Here is a 12,704-nt window from a genome sequence, read left to right on the forward strand (position 1 = left end):
AAATATACATATTTCTGGTTCCAATAGAGTTATTTAGAATGAGCCATGACTCCATTTTTCCATTGAACCGTTTCAGAAATGAAGAGGGGCAAAGTTGAAGGTTTTTTCCCCTAGATGGCGCCCATACCACGTGACCTATGCCGTTATAATTAGCAGTAAAAAAAGACGACATGTTTAGCCAATCACTTGGTGAAAATTTCTTGCCAATCGGACCAACAGTTGCTGAGAACGTTGATTTTAAAGTTTTCGGACATGAAAAAAGTGGCGGAATAAAAAGCAAGGGCGAAAAATAATCTTGAACAATAATACATTTCATGGAGAGGAATACCGATTTATCATATCCAGATCTGGATCTTCACCAAAATTTAATCAATTAGTCGTTACACACCCAACCTTTCCACCAAATTTCATCTTACTTCCAATCATCAGCAAGGTCATGAAAGGTCATGGAATCAGTTGATATGAAATCCTTCTTTTCACTGACAACCTCATCTCAAATCACCAAATTTGGTTTCAGACCAGGTCACTCCACCTTGGACATGCTGCTTCAACTCACCCAACAATGGATGGAGGCCCTCAATATCAGAAATAAGATCAGGGCCATCTCTCTGGATATATCTTGTGCTTTTCTTACAGTCTGGCATCCTGCGTTACTCTCCAAACTCTCTGCCTATGGTATCCAAGGGCAACCCACATGAATGGCTGACTGACATCCTCCGCTCTCGTAGCCAACGTGTGACTCTCAACGCAATCCGAATTGGAATCTCCTGCGATGAAGTTAACTCCGAGGGCCTTTCACTCACTCACCGCAGGCAGGTTGGTGGTCTTTCTGTCTTCTACCGACTCCTCTCCGGCCTTGCTCCCCCAGCTCTGTGCTCTGTCCCCCCAATATTCCTTCAGGTCGCACAAGATCTGCCTGCAACCCTCTTATGGTTAAACTGCCAAAATCTAGACTCTCTGCTCACCTTCACTCTTTCATTCCCCTTTTCTCCCGCCTCTGGAACAAACTCCCCCACTCCCTTCAATCCCACTCCTCCCTCCAGGTCTTTAAAACAGCTGTTCACCACCATCTCTTATCTTCCCCCATCCAAAACCTTGATCTTTTCTACCCCAGCTAATTCACCACAGATACACTTTTTTGAAATTCCAACTTCTTTCCTGGAAGTCCTTGCAGTGTTCATATGTCTTATATCTCTCCCACCTCCCCCAAAGCCCTCCCCCTCCCACATTTCTCCCGATGTCCCTGCGCTCAAATGTTGTGTTTGTGTCCTTCCCCCTCTCTCCCCATCTTGTCTGCCGCTCCCTTTATTTTTTGTGTTTTGTGTGTCGGTTTGACTTTTTGTGTGATTAATGTTAGCTCTTTCACGAGCCTCGATCTTGTATCCAAAAAAAATAAAAATAAATCCTTTCATCTCCTCTTCGTAATGTTTCAAAAACACTAAAATGGTTTTCATCATTACATCATCACATTCTTCATTACTCAAACAAAGAGAATGTGATGGGTATATAAAGGTGGAATCGAGGTATAAAAAATGTACAATAAATAAACCTTTAGCAAATTTGGATAAACTTTATCTTAGACCAACGCCATGTGGTCCATTGATCATCGCAGAGCGTGCAACCTTGTCTCGTCCTGTCCCTGATGTTTGCAGGGAAGTGAATAAATAAATTAATTTTACTGTTCAAAAATTCAAGATCATCTGCAAAGCATTTTGAGGAAGAATCCAAATCTGATCAGTTGAGTTGATAAAATTAGACCTGAGTGGTGATGGAATGAAATAACCTTGGGTTCATGAGGTGGTTAATGTTAAGTGTGAAAAGGGACAGAGGTTACCCGAGATGTTAACAAGATTATGCAGATTGGGCCAAAATGACTTCCACCCAAGGAATAACATTACAGTTTTCCCAAAGGATAATGTTTTTATTTGTAATAACAGCCATTCCTTGGTATTCCCTACCTGTGTCTGCCCTTCCTCCTCCTGAACCTCGTGTAGTTGAGATTCATTGCTCTCAATTGACTTCAATACCTCAGGGAGATTTTCAGCCAAAATGATCTGCACAGAATAAGGAAGGAACAGAATAGAAATGTACAATTCTGTGGTGTAACCGTCACTCTCCAAGGATAGTCACATTCATACCACCAAGATGGAGGCCTCTCAATTTTATCCAAAATTACACCTGGCCTTGCTCCTCCTGCCCTCTCCGAGCACTGCTCTCCCCAAGCCACCCCAGGTCACATGCTTTCCTCAAGGAACAATTATCTGCTCATCTTCCCCAAGTTCAGGCTGCTTTTCCATATTCCGTGCCTTTCATGTCAGAGTTGTAGGCATCTCAGGGTCAAACATTCTGCCTTTTGGTGAACATTTTGAGCACGAAACACTTTATAATCCCTGAAGCCTTCTCATGGTAATTTAAAATCAACAATTAAACTCCATCATCCTTTATCAGGTGGTCACCTGTAAAAGGTTCTACATTACCTATTACTGTTTCTATCCAGATGAAAGATCAACAACAGCATATAATAAATAATTGTAATGAAGCACAATATGTCCTGGATATAAGGAAGATAACTCAATCAGCTGTATGAAGGATAGAAGAGGGAAGGAAAGAATAAGGAAGAACTCAGATGCTGGGAAGTGGAGGGGAATGGTCGCAAACCGGTGTGCTGTTTCTGATGTGTCTTTGGTGCTAATAAAACCTGTTTGAGTTGGACAGTTGATTAACGTTGGTAACAAAACATTATAAACTCATTCTCAGAAATGTCTCACTCGAGAAATATTCTGTTACGATGACATAAGCTGATCAGAAATGGAGAATCAAAAGGAAAATAAATTGAGGCCTATATACAAGCTTACTTCATAAAGAATTAGAATGGCACTCGGTGGAGTGCAAACCTCTGCCAGGCTGAACAGTTTACGTTTTGTATCCCACCGAAAGGTCAGTCCTACAGCCGGACGAAAACCAAAATCGAATTGGCTTGTTCTTGTCACCTATCCAACTCACCCACCTGGTTTTATCATGGTCAGTTCATCACCTTTTGAGATATCATGCTATGCTGTATATAGTTTTGGCTCTATCTCTCAATGGTGGAAAATCACTGGAAAAATGATAGTATCCAGATCAGGATCCTCACCAAAATCTAATCCATCCTTGTCACACACCCAACCTGTCCACAAAATTTCGTCCGAATCCGTCAATAACTTTTTGAGATGTCCTGCTCACAGGCAAACAGACAGTCAAAAAGACACAAAAGGGGTGAAAGCATAACCTCTGTCCACCATTGGTGGTGGAGGTAAATATACTGTAGAATGGATGTCATATACGTATATACAATAACCATATTTTCACCGATTTACTCACTTTTAGTTTATTAGGAGCAGTCCCCATGGGAACAACTTCGTGTTCCTTATGTTGTCCATCCTTGCACTTTGGGCAAATCAAGCTCCAGTCATCCATGCAATAAAATTTAAATAGGTCTCCATGCACAGTACATCTTAGTTTCTCAATCTTCACTCCAGGATCCATCAGGTTGTGCCCTTCCTGTTGATGACTCTTCAGATGTTGATCACCGCAGAGAATCCCACAAGTTACACATCTCTTGGCTGCCTCTTGGCCACACTTCTCACATATTCTCTTCTTGTTTCCTGAAATGGGAAATCAAGGAGAATTTTAATGGCCAATGAATATCTAAGAGTGGTTATTATGCATTCATAAATTAACTTTTGCATTTTACTTGCTTTCTGAAAAGTGATACGTCATGAGATGAACAACACAAACTCATTAGAGTCTAAAAATGGTGTATTTTAGAATTAGCTTATAGCGCAAGAGCTCCGGCACTTTAATCATGTGTCCGAGGCCAGGATGATTGCGGATGATTTGTGAATCAGAATTTTGCACTGATTTATGAAAACGATTTCGTAATTGCCGCAGTTGCTGATTTTTTGGCTAAAACCGCCATCATGTGTTTTTCTTTTTCAACGACAAATGTCCAAAATTTTTTTTTATTCAGTTATCTAAAAAGACGACAACACGTGCATGTGGGATATTAAAATAAAGGCAATCTCTTTGTGGACATGGGTAAACATTAAAAAGACATTAGGGATAAAACATCATGGTCATCAGAGACAATTTAGTCCATAATTTTAGGAAAAGACTGCTATGATTTACAAAATGTGTGACATGAATCACCCAACAGGTGTCTTTTTATCACAATTAACCATGTTCACCTCCGCCACCTGCGATGGACAGAGGTTGTTTTCACCCCTGTTGTTTGTTTGTTTGACAGTGAACAGGATATCTGAACAGAACATGTGGATGGATTCGGATGATATTTGGTGGGCAGGTTGGGTGTGTGACAAGAACGAAATGATTGCAATTTTTTTTTAAGGATCCGGATATGGATCCAGATTTGAGATTTTTAATTTTTTTTAATGATTCTTCACCATTGAGTGATAGGGCTAAGAACTATAAATAGCACGATATCTCAAAAATTGTGGATGGATTATGACAAAACTTGCAAGTGTTGGGAGGTGACAAGAACAAGCCAATTCCATGTTGGTTCAGGTCTTGTTCCCTATCCAGCCTATCAGTGGATACAACATGCAAACTGTTCAGCCTGGTGGAGGTATGCGCTCTACCGAGTGCCGCTCTCGGTTATATATGTAAAAAGGGGGCAGTTGTACACTTAGGCTCGTATATCCAATATGGCTGCCAGTTGTACAAATATATCCAATATGGCTGCCAGATTACATGGCTGATGAAATCATGAATTTACATTCTCCAATATAATTGTTGCATAGACCACGTTCAAAAAATTTCAAACTGATCTGACTAAGCATTGTAATTGTCAAATGATGTCATAATTGAGGTACCAATGACGTCATCGTTAATAACACCTATTCCTTGTGTGCAGTTCTTTGCAATGAGCTACGTTTAAATTTTTCACTTATGACATCATAATTATCATTAATGAATTTTATTTTTTGTTGTATACATAATCGAGGCTCGTGAAAGAGCTAACATTTATCACACAAACAAATCAAACAGACAAACAAACAAAGTGTATAAAAAGGGGAGCGGTAGACAGGATGGGGAGAGAAGGGGAATCACATAAACACAACATTTGTGAGGGACATCGGGAATGTGTGGGAGGGAGAGGGCTTGGGGGGAGGCGGCATGGGAATGGGGGGGGGGGGGGGTGGGAGAAGTATATACACAAGGACACCAAGTACTTCCAGGAAATAAATTGGTATTTCAAAAAAGAGGATTTGGGGTGAAATTAGCGGGGGTAGAACAGATCAAGGTTTTGGATGGGGAAAGATAAGAGATGGTGGTGAACAGCTGTTTTAAAGACCTGGAGGGAGGAGTGGGATTGAAGGGAGTGGGGGAGTGTGTTCCAGAAGCGGGAGAAAAGAGGAATGAAAGAGTGAAGGTGAGCAGTGAGTCTTGATTTTGGCAGTTTAACCCTAAGAGGGTTGCAGGCAGATCTTGTGCGACCTTTAGGAATATTTGGGGGACAGAGCCCAGAGAGAGCTGGAGGAGCAAGGCCAGAGAGGAGTCGGTAGAAGACAGAAAGACCACCAACCTGCCTGCAGTGAGTAAGTGAAAGGCCCTCGGAGGTAGCTTCATCACGGGAGATTCCAATGATTCTGAACGCTTTGGTTTCAACAGCGTGAAGACGAGCTAGGTGTTGAGGCAGGAGCACCAGCCCAGAGGGGAGAGCAGTATTCCATTGAGCTACGGATGAAAGCCTTGTATGTGGTGAGGAGCTCAGGTGTGCCAAGGAAGGACTTCGCACGACGGAGGATGCCCAGTCGGCGACTGGCTTTGGAGGCCAGATTTGAAATGTGGTTTTCCCAGGAAAGATCATGGCAGATAGTGAGACCCAAAAGCTTGAGTGACAGAACTTCTTGGAGAGGATTATTCAGAAAGTGGATGGGAGGGTTGTCCAGTCGGTCTTTTCGGAGAGACATCGTAAGAGAGTGAGATTTGTCAAGATTGAAAGACATGTTCCACTTGTTTGCCCAGTCAGTGATTTTGTCCAGGTCTGCAGAGAGTGAGGAGGCTGCAGACTGCCGATCTGAGGGGAGGAGGCAGAAGGAGAATTATAGGCAGGAGGAGAATTATACAGGAGGAGGCACTCCCATGGTGAAAATTTCGAAGAGAAGAAAAAATATCATACTGATCGGATCAAGCCTTGTATTTGTCGAATTATGACGTCATAATGAAGGCAGAGATGACATCTTCATTAACATATTGTTACGTTTGTAGTGGTAAGGATGAAATACCTTAGGAAAGGCAGTATTGTGTAAATTAGCATGCTCCATGTGCTGCGAAGAAGAATCTCAATGTTTCTAAGTAGGGTCAAATGTCCGGCTAAGTGTTATGTGTCTCCACATGGAGGAGTGGAGCTTTTGTTACATAGGTAGAGTATAAGGGTAATTCCACTCTATTTAAATGCCTCCTGTAATTTTTCCTTCGTTTTTATATTCATCGGCCAGCCAGGACATTGAGGGCTCTATAAAAACAGCGATGTAATGGGACTCATTCGCTCACAATGCCGCCAGGGCTATTAGATAGCAGTGTAATTCACGAATGGGAGATTAAACTCTGCCCCCAAGCATGCCCAGGTAATGGAGAAACCATGCCCAGGTCCTTGTGATTGGTGAAGGAACGATGGAGCGATTCGACGAGCTCAGGCGATTGGGAGAGAGTGACATCATGAAGGAACATTCAAGAGCCGAAGAAAAAAACGTTTTTCGCCCTCTCTCGCCCTCTCTCGCCCTCTCTCGCCCTCTCTCGCCCTTTCTCGCCCTCTCTCGCCCTCTCTCGCCCTCTCTCGCCCTCTCTCGCCCTCTCTCGCCCTCTCTCGCCCTCTCTCGCCCTCTCTCGCCCTCTCTCGCTCTCTCTCTCTTGTCCTGGCTGCTGAAGATGACAGTTGCATTTGCCTCTTGCTCTTGTACTGGTTTTGGTCACGGCGGCCGCATACTGTTTTGTGTGGGAGGACGACATGCGCTTGTCTGTGTGCGCCAGAGAGATCATCGGAGCCTTGTTGGTGAAGGAGGACCGCCGGCACAGATTACCTCACAGTCGGGGTGCGGCAAAAAAAGTGTCTCCACGCCATTGTTGGATTGAGACCGGAGCTCAGATTCGGCCACTTTTGAACTGCTGACTCAATCGATGCCCTCGCTGGAACAGTAAAGCTGAGTTCGGCCAATTATAAAAGGAACATTAGTTTATTTTATTTTACCTTTTCCCCCTGTCTGTGGTTTGTGTCCGAGTGGAGAAGTTTAATTTGGAATTTTACTTTGACTACACCCTTCACTGTTATTTTCATTACTTTTAATAAATGTATTATTGTTGCATTTTACTTTCCTGTCCTACGTCGTTTCCTTGTTTGTGGATCGAGGAATGAAACCCCGTTGCGGCCGTATGAGCAGGTAAGGCTTCGGACCCTTTCCGCATGCACCAAAAGGAATAAACCCGCCAAGTTAGGGGTATATGCCTCGGAGGTAAGCTCATTTTGGCTTTCTGTCATCCAACGGTGTTAATCGTTGGTGACACGACAATATCTTATTCCCCATTTGGAGGACTTTACAATGAGCCATGTTTCGATTTTTTTTTGTTGAATGGTTTCGGATATATAGAGGTGCAATGTTTTTCCAAGGCGGCGTCCATACCACGTGACATCATAACGATCACTAAAAATTACACATGAGTAGACGTACGCTATGGAGAAAAATTTGAGTCAATTGGACCAACCGTTGCCAAGAAAATGAATTTTAAACTAGAGCAATGCGACCATGTCACCAATATGCCTCCGCATAGTCCCACAATGGGTTGGTGCCCTCATTCACTGTCCTAAAAATAAATAAGTTTGATTTAAATCCGTTCAGCTGTTTTCAAGCATCACATTTTCAACAGACAGGACAGGTTTCACATCGATCGGTGAAGCAGTTTCAGAGAAGGGAGTTTATAAATATCGGCTTTCAAGCTAATATGGCTGCCACAGCATGTGGCATATGACCTTTAAAAATGTACATTCTGCATCTGTATGCGAGGGGATCACATTTGTGAAGTTTTGTGTTGATCAGATAAGGTTCGTTTTTCTATCCAAGATGGCTGCCAAACCACATGCCCTACGACATCATCATTTTCTAACTATATGCAACAATGGTGTTTGATGATATTTGTAAAATTTCGTATCGATAGGGTAAGTTTCAGAGATATAATTATTTAATCTTTTCCTTCAATCCAATATGGCTGCACACCATGTGACCAATGATGTTTTCGTGATCATATTTCAACCGCCATGCCGAGTCAATGACACACAAAGTTTCGAGTCAATTGATTTGGTGGTTTGTGAGAAGATGGTTTTTTTTAAAGGTTTTAGGTAAAATCCAATATGGCTGCCAAACCATGTGCCCTATGATGTTATAAATTAATATTTCAATACAAATATGTCATAGATCATGTGCATGCAATTTCAGATTTTTAGGATAAGGAATTCGATTAAAACATTTTTGGCTGGTATACCACTTCACCTATGATGTCATCATTATCATGCTTTTCCCCCCATTGTGAGTACTTGACAATGTGCCAAGTTTCAAATGATCCCATTCAGCAGTTTCTGAGAAATAATTTTTTAATTATTTGCTTTTAACCCAAGATGGCTGCCATACCACGTGACCTATGACGTCACAATTATCATAAAACATTCTGCATGGGTGTCACACCTACCCTGAAAGTTTCGTCTCAATCGGACATGTGGTTGCTGAGAAAAACGAGGTTTAGCCTGGACGGACGGATGGACCCAACTTCGGGGGTGGAGGCATAAAAATGCATACACGCACGTGCACACTTAATCGATTAACCGCACTTTTCGCTTTGCGAGCGCAGGGTAAATATTTATTTAGTGTGTAGCTTGTTCATCTGGCTCTGCTGCTCAGCAGCCATCTTGCTCGAGAAGAGGAGCAACTCCACTTCAAAGAGTTTGATTTCTAACCTGTGACAAAAGTTTTTTGTGGATTTTCATGCATTTCTGTTGCCACTCCTCACTCAAACTCTTTTCCCAAGATTCTCATTTCCTTGGTTGCTATGTTCTGGGCCTTTTTGTATTGATCCCATTTCAACGTACTAGGGCATGCCCGTACGTGGGTGCAATGCCCGTACGTGGGTACGTGGGTACGTGGGTGCGAGTACGGTGACAATCCCCCCCCCCCTCTATTTACATGAAATGGTTTGGTCCATGAAATGGTTTGGTCCATTCGCAACGCCAAAGCGAACGGCGAACGGCTTGCGAGTACAGTGACAATCCCCCCCCTCTATTTACATGAAATGGTTTGGTCCATTCGCAACGACCACAGAACCCCCCCCCCTCTATTTACATGAAATGGTTTGGTCCATTCGCAACGCCAAAGCGAACGGCGAACGGCTAAATCGCCATAGCTCGGTAACTACTTGTCCGATTAATTTCAAACCTTGAAAAGGCACATCCTCGGGTCCCCAGCAATATACCTGGCAAGTTTCAAGTATATCGGACCCGTGGTTGTCGAGAAACAGCGGTCACAGACAAACACACAAACACACATACACACAGAGATTAGTGGAATTATAGATAGATTGTAATCAGGATTCCCAAGTTCCTATTTATTTTCATACAAAAAAACTTAGATCTACCTTTTCTCATCATGGTAGATTTTGGATAAGAAACAAATTGTACAGAATTTCCTTCCGAGCCTCTTATTTTTAAAAGTCATCCTTTTGCCTCAATTAATGTTTTATACAAATTTCAACAACTCCAGCTAGTTTTGGGTCTCCCCAAAGGCCTATGATTTCCAACTCTATGCAAACTATGATCTGAATTTTGTTTTTTTCCCTGTTCACAGAAAGAGTAACCCTGGAAATGTAATTCTCTAGGAATCCCTCCTGCTGTAAATTTACTTCCAGATAAAAACGACTGGATCTCAACACCTGTTCTATTCTTATTAAATTTGTACTTTTGTATTCAACACACCGACCAAGTTTCTATTTTTATGACTTAATATTTTTCGTTTTGACAAACAAGATATTTTGGTATGGGTTTTTTTTTTTGCATTTAAGATAATAATATATTTTATTTTAGGGCTGGAAGGATGGTCTAGAGCAGGGGTGGGGAACCTTTTTCCTGTCGAGGGCCATTTCGATTTTTAGAACATCCTTCGAGGTCCATGCTAAATTATTGAATACATATATCGGACTCACCTAATGCGATGGCTGGAACTGTTTCTCTTTGGCGAAGCGTTTGGTGTCAGGTGGTAGTGATGATGATGCTACTCGCAGCTGGTTTTGCAGGTTTGGGTCAGTCAGTCTTGAGCGAAACCGAGTCTTTGCAAGAGTCAGTTTTGAAAAGAACTGCTCACAGCTGTAGGTCGTCCCAAACAGTGATGCAAACTTCAGTGCATGTCTCCTCAGAATGGGAAAATCCTCAGCACGTACATACAGTTTGTAGAACTCGAGCAAAGGGAGGACAAATCTCACACTCTTACTATGTCTCTCCGAAAAGATCGACTGGAGAACCCTCCCATCTACTTTCTCAACAATCCTCTCCAAGAAGTTCTGTCGCTCAAGCTTTTGGGTCTCACTATCTGCCATGATCTTTCTTGGGAAAACCACATTTCCAAGCTGGCCTCCAAAGCCAGTCGCCGACTGGGCATCCTCCGTCGTGCGAAGTCCTTCCTCGGCACACCTGAGCTCCTCACCACATACAAGGCTTTCATTCGCAGCTCAATGGAATACTGTTCTCCCCTATGGGCCGGTGCTCCTGCCTCACACCTAGCTCGGCTTCACGCTGTTGAAACCAAAGCTTTCAGAATTATTGGAATCTCCCGCGATGAAGCTATCTCTGAGGGCCTTTCACTCACTCACCGCAGGCAGGTAGGTGGTCTTTCTGTCTTCTTCCGACTCCTCTACGTCCTAGCTCCCCCTGCCCTGTCTGTGCTCTGTCCCACAAATATTCCTTAAGGACACACAAGATCTGCCAGCAACCCTCTGATGGTTAAACTGCCGAAATCTCGGCTGTCTGCTCACCTTCATTCTTTCATTCCTCTTTTTCCCCACCTCTGGAACAAACTCCCTCACTCCCTTCAATCCCACTCCTCCCTCCAGGTCTTTAAAACAGCTGTTCACCACCATTTCTTATCTTCCCCCATCCAAAACCTTGATCTTTTCTACTCCTGCTAATTCACCCAAGATCCACCTTGTTTGAAATTCCAACTTCTTTCCTGGAAGTCCTGGCAGTGTCCATATGTTTTATACCTCTCCCACCCCCCTTCCCATGCCCCCCCCCCAAAGCCCTCTCACTCCCACAGTTCTCTCGATGTCTCCATGTCTCTCGGTCCCTGCTATCAAATGTTGTGTTTGTGTCATTCCCCCTGTCTCCCCATCTTGTCTACCGCTCCCGATGTTATATGTTTTATGTGTCGGTTTGTCTTTTTGTGTGATTAATGTTCGCTCTTTCACGAGCCTCGATCTTGTATCCAAAAAAAAAAAAAAAAAAAAAAAAACCTTTTTTTTTTTTATAGATAGATGAATTGCCTCGCGGGCCGGATCAAACGGTCTCGCGGGCCGTATACGGCCCGGAGGCCGGAGGTTCTCCACCCCAGGTCTAGAGGTATGAACACTCACCTCTAAGCCGTCTAGGCTAGGTTTCATTCTCGACCCAGCTATATTTCACAGGCGGGGTGATTCATCAATGTTTGTGCCGTCCATCAGATGGATGGTAAACTGGCATCCCATCTGCCAGGATTCGTTGGTGGGTATTAAAGATCCCATGGTGTCCTTCACGAAGAGTAGGCGAATTATCGCCGGCACCATGAACACAGCACAGACAGCACAGGGGGACCACGAGGGAAAGACAAAGACAGTACAGTGGGACCACGAGGGAAAGACAAAGACAGTACAGTGGGACCACGAGGGAAAGACAAAGACAGCACATGGGGACCACGAGGGAAAGACAAAGACAGCACATGGGGACCAGGAGGGAAAGACAAAGACAGCACATGGGGACCACGAGGGAAAGACAAAAACAGCACATGGGGACCACGAGGGAAAGACAAAGACAGCACAGGGGGACCACGAGGGAAAGACAAAGACAGTACAGTGGGACCACGAGGGAAAGACAAAGACAGTACAGTGGGACCACGAGGGAAAGACAAAGACAGCACATGGGGACCACGAGGGAAAGACAAAGACAGCACATGGGGACCACGAGGGAAAGACAAAGACCACACATGGGGACCGCGAGGGAAAGACAGCACATGGGGACCACGAGGGAAAGACAAAGACAGCACAGGGGGACCACGAGGGAAAGACAAAGACAGTACAGTGGGACCACGAGGGAAAGACAAAGACAGTACAGTGGGACCACGAGGGAAAGACAAAGACAGTACAGTGGGACCACGAGGGAAAGACAAAGACAGCACATGGGGACCACGAGGGAAAGACAAAGACAGCACAGGGGGACCACGAGGGAAAGACAAAGACAGTACAGTGGGACCACGAGGGAAAGACAAAGACAGTACAGTGGGACCACGAGGGAAAGACAAAGACAGCACATGGGGACCGCGAGGGAAAGACAAAGACAGTACAGTGGGACCACGAGGGAAAGACAAAGACAGCACATGGGGACCACGAGGGAAAGACAAAGACAGCACATGGGGACCACG

General features: G+C 43.9%; 1 protein-coding gene across 19 annotated transcripts in view; it reads right to left on the bottom strand.

The window, feature by feature from the left end:
• The window catches only part of LOC137418230 (E3 ubiquitin/ISG15 ligase TRIM25-like), a 1,962,167-nt gene that overhangs the window by 1,546,242 nt on the left and 403,221 nt on the right, over positions 1 to 12,704 (bottom strand). For 16 of the 19 annotated variants that reach the window (XR_013621986.1, XR_013621985.1, XM_078770768.1 and 13 more), the window contains 2 exons: positions 3,361 to 3,644; positions 1,959 to 2,054 (listed from right to left, as the gene is read on the bottom strand). Coding sequence is in view for 17 of the 19 variants with exons in the window: in XM_078770768.1 (XP_078626894.1) it covers positions 1,959 to 2,054; positions 3,361 to 3,644 (380 nt within the window). In the remaining 2 variants the exon portion in view is untranslated. Of the gene's footprint in view, positions 1 to 1,958; positions 2,055 to 3,360; positions 3,645 to 10,242; positions 10,735 to 11,664; positions 11,818 to 12,704 lie in introns of those variants that run through there. The other 3 variants (XM_078770759.1, XM_078770761.1, XM_078770754.1) reach the window with 3 other exon arrangements.

The sequence above is a fragment of the Myxine glutinosa genome, chromosome 1, assembly GCF_964187855.1.
Source record: "Myxine glutinosa chromosome 1, kmMyxGlut1.1, whole genome shotgun sequence".
Lineage (NCBI taxonomy): Eukaryota > Metazoa > Chordata > Myxini > Myxiniformes > Myxinidae > Myxine > Myxine glutinosa.